General features: G+C 55.9%; 1 protein-coding gene and 1 long non-coding RNA gene across 7 annotated transcripts in view; one reads left to right on the forward strand and one right to left on the reverse strand.

Moving 5' to 3' along the window:
• The window catches only part of ZNF385C (zinc finger protein 385C), a 76,333-nt gene that overhangs the window by 17,858 nt on the left and 35,765 nt on the right, over nucleotides 1-22,710 (forward strand). For 3 of the 5 annotated variants that reach the window (XM_066981709.1, XM_066981710.1, XM_048053173.2), the window contains exon 2: nucleotides 7,438-7,677. In XM_066981709.1, coding sequence (XP_066837810.1) covers nucleotides 7,438-7,677 — 240 coding nt within the window. Of the gene's footprint in view, nucleotides 1-1,003; nucleotides 1,200-7,437; nucleotides 7,678-21,258; nucleotides 21,742-22,710 lie in introns of those variants that run through there. The other 2 variants (XM_048053171.2, XM_066981711.1) reach the window with 2 other exon arrangements.
• LOC136786812 (uncharacterized) lies at nucleotides 5,400-9,281 on the reverse strand. Of its 2 annotated transcripts, none has more exons than XR_010826277.1 (3): nucleotides 7,629-9,279; nucleotides 7,276-7,523; nucleotides 5,400-5,554 (listed from the first exon to the last, which is right to left on the reverse strand). It is a non-coding gene; the product is annotated as an uncharacterized lncRNA (long non-coding RNA). The 2 variants fall into 2 exon arrangements; XR_010826278.1 differs by lacking the exon at nucleotides 5,400-5,554 and adding an exon at nucleotides 6,027-7,155 and having other exon boundaries at nucleotides 7,629-9,281.

Below are 22,710 nucleotides of genomic sequence, written 5' to 3' on the forward strand. Positions count from 1 at the left end.
TGATGCTGATTAACCCCCTTGCTACAGACACAGAGCACAAAGCTAAAGGATTGCAGGATCCTTGCGTAGAAAATCAGATGTATTCTTAGTGTTTTGTTTCCTGGGACTGGTGGGTGCTGCTGTGATGCTGCTGCAGAACAGACGTGTTCTTGCCTGCCCGGTGTCCCCTCGGTTCGGGCTGTGACTGTCCTCGTTTGAGATGCGCTGACTCAGGGAACGCGCCGAGTTAATGATGCTGATGTGCAAATGAGAGGACGGGCACAGCCGTGTTGTCCTCCGCGTGCTGGTGGTGCTGCGGGATGTCCTGTGCCCTTCAGTGCATGGGAATGGGGCAGAGGCCGTTGGGGTGGGAGGCAGCCTGGTCACCCTGCGGGGGGGGGGGGGGCTCAGACCGCAATGTGGTGGTGGTCGGTGGGGGAGCCCCCGCCTGCTCCGCTCCCTGTGCCCTCAGCCAGCCCTGGGCTCAAAGTAATCCTCGCTTTGAGGAGCGATGGTTTACGTGCTGATCCCAAAACGTGCCTCGCCCCAGCATTAGCAGAACATATGCTGGGGCTGTGGGGAGGGCGGGGGGGCTGGTTTTACGTGGTGTTATGAAATGCTGAGCACAAGGCGGGCACAGACAGGGCTCTCTGAAATCTGTGGTCTGCCTGCAGCTGCTCCATCTTAGCCCAGGACACCAGAGCATCTCCTGCTGTCCCTGCAGCTCTGGGACATCTCCATCCTCCCAGCAGGCAGGACCCCATGGCCCTAGGGCTGGCTGCCCTCGCATCCTTCCCCCTGAGCCTGGCACCCCTCTGCGAAGCCACCCGGGGCATTTTCTGGGTCTGACCTTCGAGGAAGCTTCCCCATTTCCTCACTCATGAGCAGAGCTGATGTCAGGTGCCCTCGCCCCGCTCTTGGCTCAAGGTAACTCCTACGGTCACAGCAGGCACCAACTGGCAGGAGGCTCCCCCGCGTGACGCTCGGGGCTCCGGCAAAAACTTGCTGAGAAGCGAGTGCCGAGCTCCCAATATTCGCCCGGGCTCTGGTGCGGAGGCTGCTGATGAGGGCTGATTTAGTGGCGATCGAACCGCGCTTGAAGTGCTCCTTGAAACCTGAGCCAGGAGTTGGAGGCTCTGCCGGCGGCGTAGGGGCGGCTGCGCTGCCCAAGCACACGGCAGAGGCTGGACTGCGGGCGGCCGAGCTCCAGCTTCATCCAGGTAAGAGCTCGTGCCACCGGGGCAGGACAGCAGGGATCGCTGCCTTGCCCTGAGCTTTGATGGAGCAGCCGGGAGTCCCTTGGTGCTCCTGGCAAAAGCTGCACCAGGAGCAGAGAGGTCGCAGGGGGAGAGCGGGGCTCCAAGCCTGATCCCACTGCTGGCGACTTCGTGCACTCAAACCTATTTTAATGGGGGCGTGCTCCGAGCTGCAAGGATGGTTTTAAGTAGGAAAGCATGAACAGAGGTAGAAATAAGATGGAGTGATTTCAGCCCTGCTGGGGTGAGAGTGTTTTTCTGGCTTTTCTGCAGATCTTTGCAAATATGAGCAAGGCCATTGCAAAAAGGCTGTTGCTTGGGGTGGCGGGTTAGCTGGGTTTTGTGACAGCTGCTGCTGGTGACTTTCATGCTAATTGTTCTATTTCTGTTGCTTTTATTCAATATTATGTGCCATCGTGCACAAATAAAGGAAGCAGATTCAAAGTTATGAAATTATGTGAACTCAAACAAGATTACCATTTTTCTAATCTCTTATTCTTAGCAAATTCACTCAAACTTCTGGTTAAGGCTGTCCTGGTTTGGCATTACTAGATGGAGTAGGTCTTCAGCACTGTTGATGTGCTCCAAATCTGTGGTAGATGCAGTTTTATTGGGGTTGAGGTTCTGGCCGTGTGTGGGGTTGGTCGTGTTCAGGCCCAGCAGAACAGAAAACAGCCGTGGGATGCGGTAAATGCAGGAAGGGGCCCGATGCTGCCTGCCAGGGTGGTGGGTGCTTGGGTGCTGGATGGGGGCCCCTGGGGATAAACCTGGGCAGGCACTTGGGTTTCATCAACACGAATTTCTGTCTAGGCTGTGTTTTCTGCTGGGGAGAGCTTGGTGAGAGCAGTCCTCAACCACTCAGTATCAGAGCAGAGACAATGGACCAAATGCCCATTGAATCCATGCTCCTGTCAGTATTTCAGCCTGGCCTTAAATATTCAGTGCCTTTCCTCAACCCATGGAGTTGCTTTTCTGCACGCAAGGCCTGTCCTGTGTACTAAAACCCAGCTATTTTGGAGGTTTTAGGGGGCCCCAGCATGAGGGGTGGGTGGTGCAACATCTCTGCCATGTCCCCTGGGCTCCAGCTCCTCAACGACAGGCTGGGGGCGCATAAATGTGTCAGCGCGTTGCAGGTGCCTGCTGGCACTGCCTTTGATTCCCCTGCTCCTGCCTGCTGGGGGACGGCGACTGCTCTTTACTGTGAGCTGCTCAGCAGGAGAAATCCAGCCCTGCCTGCACCTTGGTGTGTCCTGGCATCCCGAGGTATGTGCACATGTGCCCACGCACGCAAAGCGACTGCTGTGTGTTAGCACGGACCCCGCTTTCCAGTGCCTGGGTGGGAACTGATGTTTTTGGAAGAGTTTGGTTCCCGTTTGGGAGCATGTCCCAGCACGGGGCTGCTTCAAAACCTGGCACTGGCTGCGCAGATCAGCCGACGGTGTCCCCAAAGAGGGACAACTGAGGCTGTGACCCCCAGCTGTGGGTGCAAGGATGAGAGGTTTTCCTAGGGGAATCAATGGCAGCAGCCAGCACAACGGGGTACAGAGGATGAGGGATGTAACACTGCCTGCTCCAGCCGTTCATCTCCATACATTTCACCCATCATTAAATCCCAAATCAGTACATCTGGGGTTGGCTTGCTCTGAGGTGTGGTGGCAGCCCCCTGGGAGTGGGGTCATGGAGCAGGGCGATTTAACCCCTGGCTGTCGTGTGCGGGTAGATCAAGGCGTTGGGAATTGAGTTGTAAATTAGGCTTGGTGGTAGGTGGATGCCCAGAGCTGAGATTGGGGTGAGAGAAGTGCCCTGCACGCCTTTAACCCTGGGTTATTTTTGCTGGGTGAGGCAGAGGTGAGCCCTCCAAGCTGCCCCGGTCGCTGGGGGCACGCTTCAATGCTTTCTGCTCACAGCCTTAGGTGAGTCTGGAAATGCTTAAAAACTTTCTGCTCCTTGGTAGCTGGGTTATCGCTCTGTGCATCCTAAGGACAGGGCAAAACCAGCCCTGAGGTGTTCAGCTGTGGGTCCCCAAGGGGCTGAAATGAATTTGGGTTGCGGCATCAGTGTAACTGGTGCCAGGGATGCGGCGTCCTTGGAGCAGCACCAGCCCTGCCCCGATGCAAATGCATCTGGGCTCAGTCTTGGGTGGTGAAATCGTTGGTGGTGGGACTGTGAACTGTGTGGGGCTGAACTGGGTGGTCAGTGGCTGCAAAATGTCTGGAGTGCGTGGAATTACACGTCCTAGCCAGGCACAGCTTTGCTCTCTCACTTCCCTTTCGCCCGCACCAATGCACTTCAGAAGGGAGGCAAGTCCTGTGCCGCCTATAAAACAGCACTTATTTCGGGTATTTAATGCATGGATTTTAAATCTTACCCAACGTTTGTCACCGCTTTACAGCCTTTTGCAGCCCATGTTTATGGTGCTATTAAAAAAGAGGGAGAGACCTGGGGTTATGGACTATGATACAGGAGCATAAAACTGACCTTAAGATGAAGAACCGGCTGCATGGAGTTGTCTGCTGGGGCTGGAGGGATGAGGTTGGGTTGCTGTGACTCACGGGAGATGAGGGGACTGTTGTCCCCAAATCAATATATTAGCTTGGACCGCGATCAATAATAAAATTAAAAATAATAGATTTTTAGGGGAAACTCCGTTGAGCTGGGTCAATGGGGAGCTGCAAGACCAGGCTGGTGGCTGGGTGCGCATGGGATGCTCAGGGTCTGGAGGAACAAGGGTTTGGTGTGGCTGGGGGCTTGCCGTGCCCCCCAGGAGTACAGAACCAGCCGGGAAACCTCTCACGGGGGGAGGAGAAGCCCTTTGAGGCAGCACCCGCTGCTGCGGTGACACCTAAGCTGCTCTGACCTTCTTTGATTTCAGAGAGATTTGGACATCTGTCAGGGAGCGTTTCGCACCCGTCAGGAGCCCCTCTCCCGAAGCAGAGGCTCCGAGCACAGGGCAGTTAAATTGCAGACAGGAGGAGGCATCCCGGCCTCTGGAGGTCTTGGTGATGCTGGTGGCCGCGGGATCATTCTGCTCCCCAGGGGAAGTTTAAAGCTGGGCAGAGGTGGGCGAGTGGCAGCTTGGTCCCTGGGGAGCCCTGCCTCCATCAGGAGGCCCCCCCAAAAAGATGAGGCCGCTTGTGGTCCTCCATGGAGAGGCTGGAAGCGCTGCCCCAGCAGCTCTGTAGGGTTGGGGTGGTGGAGCTGGGCTGTGGGGACCCTGGGTTTGGCTCAGAGCCCCTCTGGGGTTGCTTTTGTAGGAGGGAAACTGAGGCACGGTAGCTCAATCATCACCGTGCCTCAGTTTCCCTCCTTTGAAAGCGACCCCTTCTCATGCGGGGGCACCACTGGAACAAAAACCCAGGCAGGAGAGAGGCAGGATGAGGGCTGGGGTGGCTGTGGGGGGGGTTATCAGCACCCCAGCCCCACATTAGGGCTCTGCAGGGGGGTGCTGGGTGCCTCCAGAGCGTCCGTGGCGCTCTGCTGACAAGGAGAAATCCTCCCCAAAGGAGCTGCCAGTCATGGAGGCCGGCTCCTCTGCGCGCACACAGGGCTGGCAAGCCCTGGATTGCCAAATTTCAGGTCCTGACACCTGAGAAGCAGAAGAGGCCCCGAAGGCCGAGGAGAAATTAAGTGAATGAGATGGGCACGCAGGCGATTAGGGCAGAGCTTTTAAATACTGCAACGGGAGACGGCCCGGGGAGCCTCGGTCTAATCAGAGCAGCAGCAGCTCCTTTTTATAAGACGGGGGGGATTTGGGGGATACTTTGCCCGTATAACGTTCCAATTTTAGCTGTGCATCCCTGGGTGTGATTGCATTATAAATACCCAGGGAGGGGAACGTGCCAGGTGCACCCAAGGACCTGCCTCTGCCCCTGGGTGTCCCGCCGTGTCCCCAAGGCCCTGTTTCACGTTCCTGGTGCTGATCATCTCCCCGACCTGCTCTCGGGCTGCTCTGCTGGTGGTGTTTTCTGGTATGGGCCCTCCCCAGGGTCCCCATGGGGTCCCCTGCCCCTCCAGGTGCTATCGACTGCTGTGGGTTTTGAGGAGTGTCCGTAAATGAGGTGTTTTTGTTGGATGGGGCGGCTCTGCTGCAAGGAGGCTCTGCTGCAAGGAAGCTCAGCTCGGCCCGAGTCCTGGAGGCTTAATTTAAAAGCATCAAGTGTTTTTTATTAAACATTAGGTGGTTTTAAATATTATCCGTGTCTTCTTGAGCCTTTCAGGGCTGGATAATGTTTTTTCACTCATCTCCAAACCAGGGGGTGTACGTTTTCTTTCACTTTCATTGCAAGGTGAAGCTGGAGCTTCAGGAAGAATCCTAAAGGCTTGAGAGAAAATCCAGAGTTCACAGGTCCCAGGCAGCTGCACAGGGGGACCTCAGGCACCTAGACTCTTCTGCCAAGAACTAGATTTACTTACTTTTAATGTAAAGCTCCTTTTACGCTCTGCTTAGCATATTTTTAGCTGGCGAAGCAGGAGTTTAAGGATGTATTGGTGACACTTTTGGCTAACCATGGCATGACTTAGGTGGATCGGGACTTTGGGTGGTGGCTGGGCTGTGCTGCTGCCCCGAGCACAGCTGGAGCACGCTGCCGGGGTCCTGGTCCAGCTCTGCACCCAAACCCTTGTCCGAGAAGCTCGCCTGAGGTGACCTGAGCTCCTGCAGCGGGGCTGTGGGGTTTGGGGCTCAGTTCCAGTCTGTGCCCACGGAGGATGGGTGGCAGGATGGGGCGCACAGCCACGCACCCATGGGAGGGACGGCGAGCTGCTCTCCCTCCATCACTGCAGCTCCCAGCCCCTCTGCGTGCTGCCTCTCTCCCTTTGCTCGCTTTTTTATCATTTTTGACCGTATCAAAGGTGGAAAAAAAAAGGCAGAGCGGCTGCGCCATCGTGGGGCTGCTGGCAGGAGCTGCATTGCCCAGACCGCCCGGCTCAGCTCCGGGTCTGCGCCCCGGGGGTTTTTCACCCAGCCTCGGGGTTTGGTCGCTTGAATTGCTCTTGTCTGGTCTTAATGCAGCGAAATCCGCTTGGTGCATGCAGCTTCCTCCAGGGGTGGGTGGCTGTGCCAGGTGCCTGTGCCAAAATTGTGCTCTCTGCATGAGAGGGGACTTTTGGGCACCTGGGCTCTCTGCTGAGCCCTGAAGAGCTGCTTGGCAGTAAGGCAGGGATGCTCCTCGGAGCACTGAAATCCCAGAGGGATATCTTGGGGAAGAAAAAAAAAAAATCAAAAATTAGGAAGCTTTAAGCCACTGGGAGCAGTTGCTGGGAGGAAGCTTTCCAGGCTGGTGCCACACCAAGCCGTGGTGGTGGCAGTGGCATTTCAGGCTGCCCATTGCCTCTGCTCCTCACCTCTAATCCCTGAGGGGTGCCCAGGTCACCTGCTGAGCGCATCCCATGGGTGCCAGCCGCGTTGCTGCACAATGAGACCTCGGGGTCTGTCTCATGGACCCTGGGCACCCCTGTCCCCGCTTGTGGCCCCTTGGGGTGGCTCGGTGCTGGCGCAGCGTGCCCGCCTGTGCTTGTAAGGGGCAGCTGCCCGCTCCGAGGTGGTAACAGGATCGCAGGGCTCGGGTGACCTTCGCGCCTCCTCCAGGCTCCGTGCTGGGTGTCCCAGTGGTTCCTGCTCCAGGGTCACTCCCCTGAAGCAACAGGGGGCCGTGGGGACTGTCCCCAGCTGACCCCTGGGGCCGTGGGCAGCTCTTCCCTGCGCTGTCCCTGCGTGCAGCTGGGGCTTGAGCTGCTGATGCTAATCCACCCTGTGTGCCCGGGACAGGCACCTGCTTCATGTGGGTGAGAAAATGCTTGAGGACAGCGCCTGTGGCTGAAACGGGCTGTGGGACACCAGCACACGGCTCCCTCCCAGCTGAATTTCTTGCCTGCAATGGGTTGGTTTCATCCCAGCTCTGCCTATAGATAAGTTACAGCGCTGTTTGGGAGCAAACAAGAAAAGTCTTAGCTGGTGTGAGGAGCTTCTGCTGGTGCTAGAAATTCAGAAGTCCCTGCCCCAAAGCTGTCCTCCTAGGAACGCTGCTCCTTGTCATCTTACCTAATGCAATTCCTTGTAGAGGTGCAAACACTTCTTCCAGCTCAGGTATCCAAGCAGCCTGGGCACCACGCAGGAGTGGGACTGGAGCTGGGTTTCCCCACCTCACCTGGCTCCTTTTCTGGCCCGTCTGTCCTGATGGCGGCTCTGTCCTTCCTCCCGCAGGCATGAAGCGACCCCTGAGCCCGTCCCACAGCCCTGAGAACGGTTTGCGGCTGGTGGAGCCGGCCAGCGGCCAGCCCGAGCAGCGCCTGAAGCGGGAGAAGAAGCAGCAGTCGTTCACGCTCTGCGAGGTCTGCAACATCCAGCTCAACTCGGCTGCGCAGGCGCAGATCCACTACAACGGCAAGTCCCACCAGAAGCGCCTCAAGCAGCTCAACAAGGGGAAGATGCCGGCGGCCCAAGGTAGGAGCTCGGGACGACGTTGCCCCAAGGCTGCCCTTGCTCTGGGACAGCTGCTCCCCTGGGTTTGGAGTGCCAGATCCGTGGGATGTTCTGGAACGTGGCATTGTGGCCTCGGTGGCTGTCACTTGCTGGTGTCCCTGAGCTCCAGGGGCTTCCTGGCTCTGCTGTCACCACCAGTCTTTGAGTGGTTTTGTGGCAGTCGGGTCTGAGAACCCACGTTGGCTGTGCTGGATGGATGGACGGACGGACAGACAGGCGTGGGTCCTGTCCACGTGCTGCTTGCTGGTGCCCTGTGTCATCAGGAGCATCTTCTTGGGTTTTCTAAGATAATTTTTGTCTGTGAGGCTGGTGCTGTTGGTGGCTTCTGGATTTCTGATGGCTTCACAGTGGGGTGGGTGATGTGATGGCCTCTGGGGCACCTGGCTTCCAGGTGCCACCTTGTCCCTGCAGCCCCCTTGCCGTGCACTCCTCCTGTAACTGTGCCAGGTTTGGCTGCCATTCGCTCAAAAAGCTTCTTAGGTTTTGGTGCTGAGGGTTAAGGGTGGATTTCTCAAAAGCTCTGTGACATGATGTCCACAGCAAATGGTTCTGTTCTGGTTTGGGGCAGGGGATCGCTGGCTCTTTGCAGCCCCAGGGAAGGCTGCGTGGGGATGGCTCCCGTGTGTGCACAGGGGAGCTCGCTGGCACGAGTCCCCCCCGTTTCTCTCTTTGGGTGGGGGAGCTTCTGTTTGTTACCTAATTATTATAAATTAATGGCTGACGGGAGAAGAGTCCAACATCTTCCCTGCGGACAGGCTCAGCACCTGCTTGGTGTCTGCAACTCGAGGAGGTGCAGAGTTGCATATTGTGAGCTGTCAGCCTGCAACCCAGGGGAAGGAGCCTCTCTTCTGGTGGCTGGACAAATCTTCTCTTAAAGAAAAATAAAATGATCCCTACCACACTGAACCCAACTACCTAAGCCTCTGTTTTCCTGCCTGCTTTTTTCCCCCAAAATTCTGGTGATGACCATTTTAAAGCTGCTTGAATTTATTTCCCTAGGGCGAAAAAGGGACACAAAAAGGAACTGGTGACGCTGCTGGGGCAGCCGAGGGGCTGCATGGTTGTGGCACAGGGACATGGGCAGGTGCTGTGCCGCCGGGCTCAGCGCATTCTGAGTGCAGGATGGGAGCTCGTGCAAGGATAAGGACTCGTTCGCCCTCTGTGCCATCTGTTGGCGTTTACCTGACCTGGTCTCGCTACAGCTGACCGCTGCAGGTTTTTTTTCCTGCATAAAAGCAGCAAAACGTGCCAATGAATGTCACCCTGCAGTAAGGATTGTTGGAATTTGAGGGTTTGCATGTATTAAACAACAAACCAAAGGGAGCTGTCCTTGAGGCCAGACAAAGCTGGGGCTGGTCCAGCGGTGCCAAAAGCCTGGGGCAGGGCTGGTGCATCCCGGGGCTCCCATCGATGTTTGGGGACAGGCAGCACAGCGGATGCCCCACGGCACAGCCCACTCAGGTGACTGTCCTCCTTTCCTTATGTGCTAATTACAGGGCGGATTAATGAGCTGGGGTCTCTTCAGTAGCTAATTGGTGCATTTACATGGGGTGAGGGTGTGCAAGTGTGGCAAGAGGTTGAGGGAATGGGGAAAAGAAAGGGCAGGGATGTGCCGGGCTCCTGTAAAATCGCGTCCCATGGCTCAGCCTTGCACTCTGCCTCTGTTGTGGTTCTGCTGCTCGCGTGGGGTTATCTCTCAATATCCATCAAGGAGCTGCTGCTCCAAAAAGCAGTAAACACTTGCGAGTCCAGCCCTATTTTCCTGCCAGGAAGCGGTTGTTTAATAACACTCAAGGTGTTGGCAAATAAACATGCAATGTTTTTGCAAACAAACCTGCAAACTGCGGGTTCCAGGGTAAGACTTGTTGCTGGCAGCTGGGGCAGGAGGATGCTCAACCCCAGCAAACCACGGGGGGTGCGAGGGGTCCCGGCTGTGGGGCTCTGTTCTTGGCAGACCCCAAGGGAACAGCCTGTAGAAATACTTGCTCCTGCTCTTGCTAAAGACCACGCAGGCCAGAGCCATAAATTCCTAGCATGGCAGCTGTCATCTGTATGCCAAACCCTGTTCTCCCCAGTGGTAGTTTTGTTTGAGCGAGGCCCGGGATATGCAAAGGAGCTGCTCTGTTTATCATCGTTTACTGACAGATGGAAATATGGCCTGCTATTTTAATGGGAACAGGGCTCATAAATTCCAGCCTGCAGCTTCCAGATTCTCCCCCCCGGACCTGATTGTGGCCTCGATGGGAGGCTGCCCATTGATGCGGTTCCCACCGAGCCAAAGAATCTCGGCGTGTGCTCTTTGTGGGTTTGCATCGTCCCTGACCTCCTGCATAGCCTTGGCCTTGGCTCCAGCAGCAGTCACAGCCCTCTGGGGCTTTGCCGTGCTGTCAGCCTCACGTGTGCTTCCCTTTGGCATTCGAGGTGAAGTCTGCTTTTTGCTCGTGCAGGGGAGGTGCAGACAGCATCTGCTCCTCATGCCGCCCTGTCCCCAGCGGGCTTTGCCGTGGTGCAGCCTGCTCACCCGGAGCTGACCTTCTCCCCCGCGCTGTTGTTTAAAAATGTCACTTCCAGCTTTGTCACCGGCAACCTTTCCCAGCCTCCTGAAGCGTGAGCCCACGAGGGCACGTGGCTGTGAATGACAAATTGGGGCTGGGACCCGGCTGCACGATGCCCGCGTCCCCTCTGTCACTCACTGGCACCGTGGGTGCTTGGTGCCACCCCCATCCCATGTCATCCCCACTGGGAGAGGGACCCATCCCCAAAATCCAGCTCTTTTTCTGCCTTGCACCAGTGCTGGAAACCCCCCCCCTCTGCATGCACTTCACCAGGCTGTATCAAGGGCTCGGAGCGCGTTTGCAGCTGGTGGTTTTTTTGGGTTAACCCCTGTGCTGGGGGGGTCCTGCCTGGGTCTGTACCCCTGTGCTGGGGGGGGTCCTGCCCAGGTCCGTTGCCCTCCAGCAGGGCCCCTGGGTGACAGCAGACATTGCCTGTCCTGGCACTGAGCTGCTGCCCAAGGAGAGGGCAGGCTGCCGGTGTCAGAGCCCGAGCAGCTCCGGGAGGACAAGGGGTGGTCATTAAAGCCTTCGGATTAAATGATATAATTGAGTTAGACAAAGGCAGAATATTCCTCTGAGCTGGAATCTCCGTCTCACACTGACATCTACAGCTACATCAAAGGCAGCTCTTACAGACACTGAGATCTTCCCTGCTCCCCCTCCGGCTTCTGTGATCAGTGATTTCTGCAAAGGCTGTGATCGCTCACAGCTCAGGGAGCGAAGCTGGGGAGGAGCTTAGCTGGCAAACAGATGCAATAATCAGTATCATTACAATTTATTAGCTCTATGCTAGGAAGACCCCCAACTTAAAAACAAATTATTGTTCATTAGGCGTTTTCTTGCAAAGCAAATTGTGTTCTGTTGTCTCGCGTTGAATGGCTGCGCAGGCAGCAATTAGATACCGGGTGTCCACAGATGAAGGGTGTTTTCGTGCTGCAGATGCCAGTTCAAATCCAACTGGGTCAAGAGTGATTTAATTACTGCTTGGGATTTTCAAGGGTGTACAAGTTAGCTTGGTTCGCTCGTACTGTTCTCGTGCTCCCCCAAAGAGGAGCCAGAGCCTGTCACTCTGGGTGTCGTACAAGCAAAACGTGCATTCCTCCACCCAAATGGCTGCAATCAGCCTCCAACGTGCCTGTGTGGCAGTTTTGGGTTGCTCTCCTGATCCTAGCACCGAGGCTGGGTGGGCAGGGTCAGGCCAAAACACTGGGAGGTGGCTGTGCCCTGGTGCCAATCCGTGTCACGAGCTCTTCCCTGCTCCATGTGCCCAAAGCGGGGGCTGCGTGGTGCCTTCCCCCCAGAGCTTCCTTTGGATCTCCCTTGGGTGCCTTTTTCCCCCAGCTTCAGCAGCACAGCACTGAGAGAACGTCCTTACAAAGCGAAAGGATTCAGGTTTCCCCAATTAGCTGCTGCCACATCTGTCCGTGCGCGTTTGCAGAGCAGGAAGGTTGGAGATGCGCAGGGAAATCACTGTGACAGCTGCAGCATCGCCCTGGCCCTGCAGCAGAGGGGAAGGCTGTCAGGACTGGGGGGGGGACATGGAGACCGTGGAGGGGTTGGGGTCATCTTGGGGGGGCAGATTCAGTGTTGTACAACCTAGTGCTAGGTTAATTCCTGGATTTTGGAAGGTGCAGGTGGGCTCAGCATCCCGCCCTTGTGCTGGCGAGAAGCCTGCTCCTGCAAAAGGCTCTGTGGAGACCCAGGGCTGCGGGTCAGGGTGCATGAGGGCAGGCTTATCCAGCCCAGAGCCATACTGGCACAACGTCACACTGCAGGAAAAAAAAAAAAGGAAGGGTCGGGGGGGTGCTGTGCCTTTGAGCGAAGGGTGGCGTGTCTGCATGTCACTTAAGTCTTTGCTGGTGTGAAGCAAGCTGGGCTGTGCCAGCAAATGAAGGGTCCCTGCAGCTTTTGTACTGAGTGAATAGGACGGGTTTACAGCCCTGCTTTTTGCAGGACTGGAATAATCCTGTCGGTAGATGGGTCCGGAAAACCATTCTGAACTCCATCTGGAAAAGCAGTCCCCTGGCATGGCATGGCAAGCAGGGCGAGGGGGGAGCTCGGGGGTCTGACCTTGAGCGGGCAGGCTGCTGTTGGTGCCATCCTGCTCTGGCACCCAAAATCTCAAAAGGTCAGCTGCAGGGAGCATTTCCTCCCCGCCTTCTCCCTGCTATCGGATCTCTTCAGCTGTTAATTACCAAGAAAATGGGTGCCAACCTAGTGTGTCTTTTTTTATTTTTGTTATGCGTAGAATCCCCTAATTGCCTTTATTAAACAGGGCTTCGCTCTGTGCTGCTTTGCCTGCAATACAATCTAACGTATTGATTTAAACAATGCACAAACGTGCAGGATTAGAGCCTAATTGGGGAAGCTTTGCTTCATTTGCTGCTCAGGCTGCATTTTTAAGAGCTATAAGATGAGCTGTCCAGACCTTGGGCACGGTGCTGGTGGTGACGGGTGATGTGGGATGAAGATCCAGCTCCCAAAGTGATGAACCCATGTGAGTGAGGGCATGGCGTTTCTCAGGAACCCTTTAGAGATGGGTTTGGGTATAAAGGGATAAGGACTGATGGCAGCAAGAAGTTTTTTTTACCTCTCTGCCTGCACCGTTTCTCTGTTCCCCAGCAGCACCACGTGCAAGGACATTGTGCAACGAGGGCAGCATCCTGGAACAGGCTTTGCAGGGAGGCACCCAGCTTCCCTGGCCTGTTTGTTTTAATTTTTTGCTGGGAGAATCCACCCGCGGCTGGCAGCTGCACCAGGGATGCTGCAGAGGGTACGAGCAGCCTCTCCGTCTTCCTCCTGAATTCCTGCGGTCGTTTTGCTGCTTCCCCGCTTTGGGGACTTTTCGGAGAAATTTGGCAGGGAAAACAAAGGGTACAGCTGGCCCCTGAGACACGCTCGCGGCGCTCGCTCGCCTGGCACGGCCGAGTGGGCCTGTGATTATAACGTCAGCTGACGGGATTAGCTACAGAGAGCAGGGCGAAAGGAACAGGCGGGAGCCCGACGGAGCGGCGGGGAAAGGCGAGCGCTCCCCGTCGCTGTTCCTCCTCCAGCTTGGGCTCGCTGCAGTGCTGGTGGCGGGAGGGCTCTCCCGCTTTTACCCCAAGCCTCTTTGTATTGATGTTTATTTAATCTCCATCCAAACTTTTTTTTTTCCTCTGGGTGCTTCGGGGGATTTTCAGCGGTGGTGCTGGGTGGCACCCAGGCCGGGCTCCGCTCGCAGCGGCGTGGCTGGAGGCTGCTTTCTGTGCTCCTGCCCTCCAACCCCGGGCTTTAATCAGGCTTCTCCTTCCTGCTCCCTAAATAACAACCACTGTTAGCCGTGTTAACAGCCATATTCACTCCTGGAAACGCTTGCAACTTGCACGTGGGAAGCGGGACCCGTTCCCCGTCCCCAGAAGGAGCAGTGCAGGGCGCTGGGAGCTGAGCGTGGATTCACGCAGGGCGTCAGCATCACCCGAACATCGCAGCAGCAGCCCTGGGTGCCCACCCTGTGCCTTAAAGTGTCTTTAATATTCAGCTCTGACAGCTGCTATGTCTGCCGGCGTGCCCGATCGATGGTTTCGTGGCAAAACAGTAGCAGGGTTCATGTTTTAAGCTTCTGTAAATGCAGTGAAGGGCAAACATACGGAGCCCTGTTCAGCTGGCCTCGGCTGCTCCCTTCAGCTGCGTGCAAAGATGACTAAAAATAGCTTTTCAGATCAGATTGGAATAACCTGGGACCTCAGTGGGGGAAAAATCTCTCGCTGTTTTTGCATCTTGGAGATGCTTGCTGGGATCGAAGGTCACTTGAAGATGTGGGGTTGTGTAGCTGTGCGTTTTCCTTTTGTCTACTTGTTCTCCGATTTCTGCCCTCCTGCTGGGGCTGTCCCTTGGGGTTCTTGGTGACACCAAACCCTGGACTTGGGTCCAGGGCTGCACAAAGAGCTGGTGAGGGCATGGAGGCGCTGCCAGAGCTTGGAGGATGAGCTCTGCCCTGTTCCATGGTCTCGATATCAGAAAAAGCCATTTCACGTGGGGGCAGCACCCTGCCCTGCTGGGGTAGGGGGGCAAATAATGCCCTAGAAGTGCTCTGGGGACGTGTCTGCTCTAGGAAAGGTGGAACAGGGCTGCAGCAGGAGGCTCTACAAGTCTGAGCCCTCCTTTTGGCGTGGCTAGCCTCGTGCTAGTTATCTGGGGAAAACCATACTCTTAAATCCTCAGGAAATGCCCCATTACCTCCCCCCCCCCCCTCCAAAAAGCCCTGCCATTTATTTTATTGGGGATTAATAACTGCCTCATAATTAATCTCTGGTTTTATTGAGTCGAACTTCAAATACAAAATAAATTGATTAGCTGTTAACTTTTGCTGGAAGGATTTTCTAGACGCGGCACTCGCCATGTCGGGGCATGCCCCTCGCTCTGCGTGCTCGTTTCCGATCAGAGGCTGCAGGGATTTTTTTTTTTTCCCCAGATGACACATTTCTTTTTTTCTAAAGAAAAAGCTTCTTAAAATTTCAACTCTTGGCCAAAAAAAAAAAATATATTATGCAGAGAAGCTACCAGGCTCTGCTTATGCAAGTGCAGCCGCAAGCAGGCTGTCGCGTGGTGCTCGGGAGCGGGGAGGAGGTCGGAGACCCCCCAGCAGCGGGGGCACGAGGGGGGCCGGGGCGGCTGCTCCAGCTGCCCCCGAGGGAGGCTTTTGCCTTAAAAAGAGACCAGAGCGGCTGGGTGCGTGCGTGACTTGGGGATGAGTCGCAACCCCGAAGATGATAAACTAAGATAAAGGCTCGAGGATTACATTAAGATGCATTCTCCATGACTCACAGCCCGAATTCCTACCTGACGTAAATATTTAGGCGAGCTCTCCTTGTTGGGGGCTGCTGGGTCCGTGTGGGAGGGCTGGCAGCCTCCTGCGCAACGTGGGTGAGTGACCGGGGGGCACAGCGAGGTCTTTGGGATGCTGAGGGAGGCAGCAGCACCCCTAATTTGCACGGGGCACCAGTGGGATGAGCCGGCAGCAGAGGTTTAGCAGTGCTGGGTATAGAGGATGCCACTGGCACTGGTGATTTTTTTCTTTTTCCAAAACGTCAGGAGGAAATTGCCTCGTGTTATTTTTAAGCGCTCTATTTCGCGAGCCCGTTGTCCTTAATCTTGGATTTTGCTGTAATTTTCTTCCATTTGGTTCGCTATAGAATTGAGACAATGGCATTTTATGGCCACTTAGCTCAGGGATGTGTCACGCGTGGTCTTAGTTAGAAGTGGGTTAAGAGCGGCGGGGAGCAGGCGGTCACGGAGCACTTCAGCTCCCCGCGCAGCATCAGCTCAGCAGATTTGGGAGAGGGAAGCCAGGGATTTATTTCAAGCGAGGAAAATGGTAACTGCACAGCAAAGCACAAGCACAAGCCAGCACGAGGGTCCCAAGAGATGCACAAGTCCCAAAGGGCAGCAGCAGGGGGGCGATCAAGTCCTGGGGGTGCCTTGTCTGGGGTCCCAGGGAACAGAGCTGGGAGCCTGGCACTTCCCATCCTGAGCTTCTCTGTGCCCCGTCTCAACGCGTGTGCACATGCGTGTGCCAGGCTCCAGAAGAAAAGAGTGGAGAAAGCGCACATCAAAAATAATAATAATAAAACCTAAAAATAGGGAGGGGGGAGAGATAGGTAGGATGGAGCTGGATCAGTGCGAGCGGAGATTTGTGGGTAGTGTAAAGCTGTCAGGGTGATTTAGGGCTGGCTGGTTAAACTGTTTTATGTTCCCAGACAGTAAGTCGTAAGCAATATAAAATTTTCTATGAAGAGATGATCTCCCCTCGTCACGCTGGATGTCATCTTTCCCAGGGTGATCTCTCCTTCCTCTTACAGGCCGGTATCGCTGCGTGTTTATGCAGGAAAAAAAAACACAGATTCTGGCAAATTGAAGAAATCGTGACAGCCGAGCCCCCGAGGGGCTTCTGTGTCCCCGCGGTGGGGACCTGGCCCCGGTCACCGCATTTCGGCTGGCACGGGCTGCAAGGTCGGGCACTGGTGCTGCAGTCTGGGGTGGAGGCTCAGAGGATGCTCCAGTTTTGCCGAGAACTGATCGTTTTACAGCGCCTTCCTTAAGGTTTATGATCAATCGTTAAGGATCTGTCGTTTTGGAGCTGTCGTCGGCTTGATCATCGCTGATCGATGCAGCCACGGTGGTGATGGAGACTCCGTTAGCTCAGTCCCTTGGAGCACGAGCGTGTCTTAATTAAAGCTGATGGCCCCTGTGATAATTGTGGTGCCTGTGCACGGCTGGGGTGGCTGTCGGAGTGACCGTGCCCAACTCTGAGCATCGGCACACAAGAACTGTTTGGTGCTCGCCCTATGGGCCCTGCGCTGACCTCTTCCCAGTGCCTTGGAGGCAATTAGTGTTAGAGCAGGGCTGCTGCTTAATTGGGCTGGCTGTTTGCACCTGCAGTTGGGTTTCCTTTCCCCCCTTCTGCCCCCAGGTTGTTACTGCTCCTTGTAAACTCGCTCACCTTTTTCTACAGCCGTAGATTTACGAGGAATAATTTTGTTTCGTTCATCACTGTGTCACCGGGAGCAGCACCACGAGGCCCTGGGATGTCCCTGGGATGTGGCTGGAGACCCGAAAAAGCGGGGATTAGGATGGATGTGCTTGTTTAGGACTGCTCGTGGCTGTGGAAAACCTGAGGTTTTTCTCCTTTGTTCCCAACACCGGGCTCACTGCAGGAGCCATCCCAGTGGTCACAACCTGCAGCGGGGCTGGGGGCTCCCTCCTGCCCTCCTAAATCAAAGGGAAAATATGACACAGTCTCTGAAACGCTCAAAAGGCGCAGTTTCCATCTCTTCTCCTAGTAATTAAATGGTTTTGGGTGATCGGTTTCTCCACCTATTTGCGGCCCTGTTCTGGATGCCTTTGTCATTAGGCCTCTCCCTTTGAAAGGGGAGATTAATGGTGATGGGGACCAAATCCTGCCGCTCTGAGCGAGGCATCTCCTGTTTTCAAGTCATTGCTTGTCCCTGGGGCTCTGTGTGGGCATCCAGCCCTGTCCCCTGTGAGGGTGACAATGGACTGAGCCCCTGTTTAATGTCACCAGGGATGTGGCACTTCTGCTTCCCGGGGTGGCTGTTCTCCATGGTGACACCTGGGCAGCAGCTCTCGTGGCTCTTACAGGATGGGAATTTTGAGAATACTTAACTTCAAGCTACTTTTTTTTTTTTTTGGAGGTGGATCAGCGCTAAAATGAGGGGCAAACTATGTTTTGATGCCTTGATCTGCTACAAAAAAAAAAGGCCCTTAATTGAGTGTTTCCATCACTGAGATTTCTCCCAGGAGCTGGAATTAATGAAAGGGCAATATTGTTCTCTGCTCCCGAAACGGCAAGATTAAAGTAAGAGGAAAGAAAAGCTTAGGTGTTTGTTGGGAGCCCAGATAACATGATGAGACCAGACCTTGCCTCCACAGGGAAAATCGGGGTTAACCTTCAGCATTGTGGTAAAGCCTCCCGTGCCCTGCGCTGCCCCTCGCCTTCTCCTTGCACATGAATGGCATCGCTTGGCTCCCTGCTCCACCTTGCTCTTCTTACCCAAGTAAGCACAGAAATCTCCAGGAAGAATTCATTAAAATGAAATTAGTTCGTTAAAGGATCAAGGGAAGTTGTTTTTAAAATAAATAAATAAAGCCCTGCAGCTTTGGCCAGCAGCAAACCCCATCCCCTTTGTGTGAGAACCCCCCCCCCGGGGGGGAAGTCAGCCCTTAAAATCTGTTATCTTAATCCTGAGCGGGGCTGGGAGCACGGAAGGTCAGCGCCTGCCTTCCTGCCCTCGCCGGCATCAACCCCAGGCGCTTGTTCCACGCCTGAGCCGTTCTGCTTATGGCGGGGCTCAAATTTCAGAGCAGGAAGAAAACTGATACACGTCCTCCAGGTGTATCAGTCCTGATCCTATCTGGCGTCTTTCACCCCCAAATTATACCCTAAGTCCTCAGAGAACAAAGCCAGCCAGAAAGGCTCAAGGAAGCCTCATCAGTCCCGGGGGGAAGCTTCCTGCTGGTTTTTATCCCTCTGTCTCCTTTCTCATTTATTTACGTGTTTTTTGCCAAATCTGGGCGGTATTTGCCAGGCTGCTTTTGGAGGCTAAAATTGGTGAGAGCCCATTCTGGTTGTGTCTTGGCTGGGGAGGATTTTAACGCTGACCTCAGTAGGTTTCAGAGTGATCTTTCCCTTCTGGTTCTTGGTGCCCATCCTGACAAGGAGCCCAGTGAAACTGGTGACGTAGGGACACCTGTGCCCAAACTGGGCCAGACTGGTGGATGGGTGGGATGCGTGCTGGTAGCGGTGAGCAGCGTGGTGCTGGCTGTGGCTGCATCGTGCCAGGTGCCTGCTGCATGGCTGGGTGGTCACAGCAGCATCCGAGCCCTGCTCCCATGGGAGGTGGCTTTGGGCATTTCAGTCTGTGCCGCACGCAGCTTCCCACCACCTCCGGGGTGCATCTCCCCAGTGCCACCTGGCTGTGGTCCCATCCTGTACTGGTGCTGGCAGCAGCTGTGCCACCAGCTGATGGAGATGCTGGGAGAAGAGATGTGGAAGAGCAGCTCTTTAATTTCACTTTTTAATGTTAATTTTTTTTTCCTGCTTCCTGAGCCCCCTCCTTCTGCCTCTGCATCGCTGCTCGCCTGGGCTTCGGGCGCAGCTTGAGCAGACTTGCTGGAGCAAGCCAGGCGCTGCGGAGCTGCTGGGGGTTGTTTGGGGATCCTCCTTTGGGATTCATCTCCCCTGGGATGAGCCCTGCTGGCGAGGGAGGGGTGGCTGTGCCGGGGCAGGCTGCGACGTGCAGCCCCTCGCTTCCCCCCTATCTGCGCCAGCCCCTTCTGCCCCCCAGCTCCTCGGCTCTCCCCGTTCCTGGAAGCTCTGCAGAGGGTTGCTGCAGCCCCGTGGCTTTGCAAAGAAACATCTGCTTCTGTCACCGCTTCCTCCTCCTCCTAATGCTCTGCCATTAGGGCCCTGAATTTCGTTAACAACCCGTGTCAGAAAATGGTACCCGCGGGGTGCGTGCAGCACCTGGCGCGGCGGTGCCCATCAGCGTTGACTTTTTATTTAGCATCCTGCTCTCCTTGCAGAGCCTGTTGTTCCAGGCCCACGGGCAGCCCCGTCCCAAAGAGGATGTTTTGGGAAGAAGCGGCCCCAGGATTTTCTCCATTGGGTGCTGTCGCTGGGTGAAGCAGGTCCGGGACCTGGTGGGAGGACTCGTGCAGCATCCCCGAACAAATATAGCAAGCTATGCACCGGCCGGACCCGCGGCTGCGGTGCGGGGGAATTCCAGTGATCAGCTGCAGCTGGGCAGGGGAGGGCAGGAGGCGTTAATAGCGGTGGTCTGTAATCAGTACCTGCAATTAGCATCTTCTCCAGCTGGCCACAAAGGCCCGGCCATAAAACACCACACTGTCCCACGCTGCGCTCTCTCTCCCGCCCCTTCATTTCACGCCTGCTTGGCTGTGGCAATGCCAGCCTCGCTGGGATGGACTCAGCGCCAGCCAGGGCAGGAAAATCATTTATTGGTGAAATCGGGCAAAATGCCGGGGGCTGGAGGAGTTGGGCCCTGCGGGAGCAGGGGGAAATGCCCCAAATTTGCCCGGGGTCATTGGGTGTCAGCCCCGTCCCTGTGGTCTTTACACCTCCGCGTTCCCCTCTGCTTAATGCTCGCTCGCGGTAACGCCAAACTGCTGCTGACATTAAACAAATTAATATCAGGTTTAAATAGCCTGCTGGGAGCTGGCAACAGGCGGGCCGGACCCAGCTGTCAATTCCAGATTAGCGACTGTCCGGCTAAACTTACTGCTGCTAACGACCCTGAAAGCAATACCCTGTGCCCAGCACGGCAGCCTGCTGCCACGGGGCACCAAAATGTGCGAATCCACCCCAAAAGTGCCCTGTCTAGCTGCTGCAGCTCCTCCGGGTTTTGGTGGTTTGCTCTTTGTCTCGGTTCTCGTTCTGCTCAGACCTGGAGGAGACGGTTTTCTGCCCGCTCCTTTGAATTGTCTGCTTGAGGAAAGTATTTAAATTCCTCCCTGTTCTTCCCTTGCTTTCATCCCCAGCCCGCACGGGGGTTGACAAGATTGTTTTATTTTTTTTTTTTCCTCATTTCACGAGCAGGTTCTTAATCAGTTCTCCCTTTAAAAGGCGCTGTGCAATCAGGTCGTGAAACTCTCCTCCCGAGCAGCTACGGAGGCTGCGAGCTCAGCCCGAGAAGCAAAAAGCGTGGAGATGCTGGGGATGCTCGGTTCCCCCCAGCTTTGTGATGCAAACGAGGGGGAGGACGGCAAAGCTCGGGGGGGGGGGGGTCGCACAGAACCCCCTGGCACAGGAGGCTGGGGAAGCCCCTGCCCCACTTCCAGCAGCCAGAGCCTGGCGTCCCCCGGGTGCCCATCCCTTCCCGTCATCCCTGATGTCTTGACACCCACGCGGAGTTGGTTTTTAATTTCCCTTTTAAGGGGGAATTGTGTTTAATGAGGAGTTTGGCGGCCAGGGGCAGCTCAAAGCGCTGCGCCAGGGATGCTGTGCTGGGGAGGGTGGGATCCTGCGGGGCTGGGTGGGTGGCTTCGGGGGGGTTCTTGCTTTTAATAGAAAAAGGAACGAGCTGGGGGTGTGGGGTGAGCCCTGCGTCTCCTTCCCGAGTCCTGAACCCCTTGGGGATGCTCCGGGGCTAAACCGAGTTGAAATCAGCCAAGGACTTGCTGTGGGGGATGCACACGGATGCGTGCGGGATGCACTTCCCAAGAGAACGAGATGCTGGGGTTTAGGGAGCTCTGCTCATCCCACCATCCGTGCTTGCCCCTCAGGGAGGGGATTTTGGGGAGGTATCCCCTGGAGCTCCCTAACCAGGGGCTGCTGCAGCCATCAATCCCCTCCCCAGGCAACCCCAGCAGGTCCCAGCCCAGCGGCACAGACCCGGCGCAGCCTCATCCCGACCCCTTCCCCAAATCACCCTCCCTAATTGGGGGGGGGCCGGGAAATCCTCGGCACTCAGAGGGGGCAGGTTCTGGGGGCGTGCAGCTGAAGCCGGTTGCCGGCTCCTTCCTCTCCGCTCCAAGTTTCTTTGCTTTGGCAGCCCTGGAGTTTACCCTGCGCCAGCCTCGGAAAAGAAAAGAGCGCTTGTGCTTTGCTCCAGGGAAGGGGAGGAGGAGGAGGAGCGGGGAGAGGGGGCACCGCAGCGAGGTGCCTCCGACCTCCCTCCCACCCGATTTTCACGTTAATCCCCGTCCCTGGGCCGGGACCTCAGCAGGGAGAGAGGCTGGGGCTGGGCAGGACGCGTGGGAGAGCGGCTGGCACCTCTGCGGGGCACGGAGCAGCGGGGCGCTGCGCTTTTATTCGGGGTCCGAGCGGCTCCATCCAGGCACGGAGGCGCCCGGCTGCGGGCGAGCCATGCAGCCGCGGTAAGTCAACGCCGAGCGAAGGGGAGCTGCCAGCAGCGTGGAGGCGACGAGGCCGGATCCAAAATGCTGCTAGGTGGGTGAAACGCAACTTTCCTTCCATCGCTTGCGCCCGGCTGGTGGCATCCCGGTCGGTCCCCATCGCTTCGCGCTGCACTGAGCTGGGCAGGTACCGGAGAGCCGGCTGCGGGGTCGCCGCTCGTTTCTTTACGGAGGGTAAGGTTTAGAGGGAAGCTTCTTGCGTGTGTTCCGAGGAGCCCTGGGCGGCGCAAGGTCTGGGTTTTAGCCGGGGTTGGCGGTGGCACCCGGTGTCCATCCCGTGGGTGCAGGGCAAGGTGCGCGGTGTTCGTCCTGGGCACGTCCCCGGCTGCACGGATGGGATTCAAGCGCCCGTGCCAGCAGCCAGCTTTTGCCGAGTGACTTGAGCAAACTGAGATCACTCAATGCGTGAATTGTTCCTTTTTTATTATTGTTTTTATTTAAATCTTCCTGATTTCTGGGTAGCTCTGCTGAGATTATGGGGGGGGGGGGGGGGGGGGGGGGGCGGGGGGCGTCTCTTTTTCCCTTCTGCAGTTTTGGCTGTAGGCTTAACTCTCGGCAGTGAAAAATTGATGTGGATTATTTGCTGCTGGGAAAGAGCTACAGAAATATGTGGAATTTAAGGAGCCTGGGCTCAGGAATGGGTGGCTGGTAGGAGGCTCAGCATCAAGCACAAATATTGGTTCACCTGTAGGGGCTTTTCCGTGCCCTGTCCTGCACCCATCGGGGTTTCGCAGTACTCAGTTGCCATCATTAGATTTTCTTCTTTTGAAGCAAATCAGATCCCTATTGTTCCCTATTTCCATCCTGCCTGAAAAGCCATTTAAAAGCTGTTCTTTTTCTTTGAATCGACTCAGCCCTGTATCGTACACCCACAAACCAGTCCCTCCCCTGCCCAAGCACACATGCAGCCTTGTTTCTTCAGCTCCCAGCCAGCTAATCCTAATTACTTGTGGGATTCAAGCAGAGTTTGATTCACTGCATCTTATTGATTTTTCCCAGGGCT

The sequence above is a fragment of the Anser cygnoides genome, chromosome 22 (genome assembly GCF_040182565.1).
Source record: "Anser cygnoides isolate HZ-2024a breed goose chromosome 22, Taihu_goose_T2T_genome, whole genome shotgun sequence".
NCBI lineage: Eukaryota > Metazoa > Chordata > Aves > Anseriformes > Anatidae > Anser > Anser cygnoides.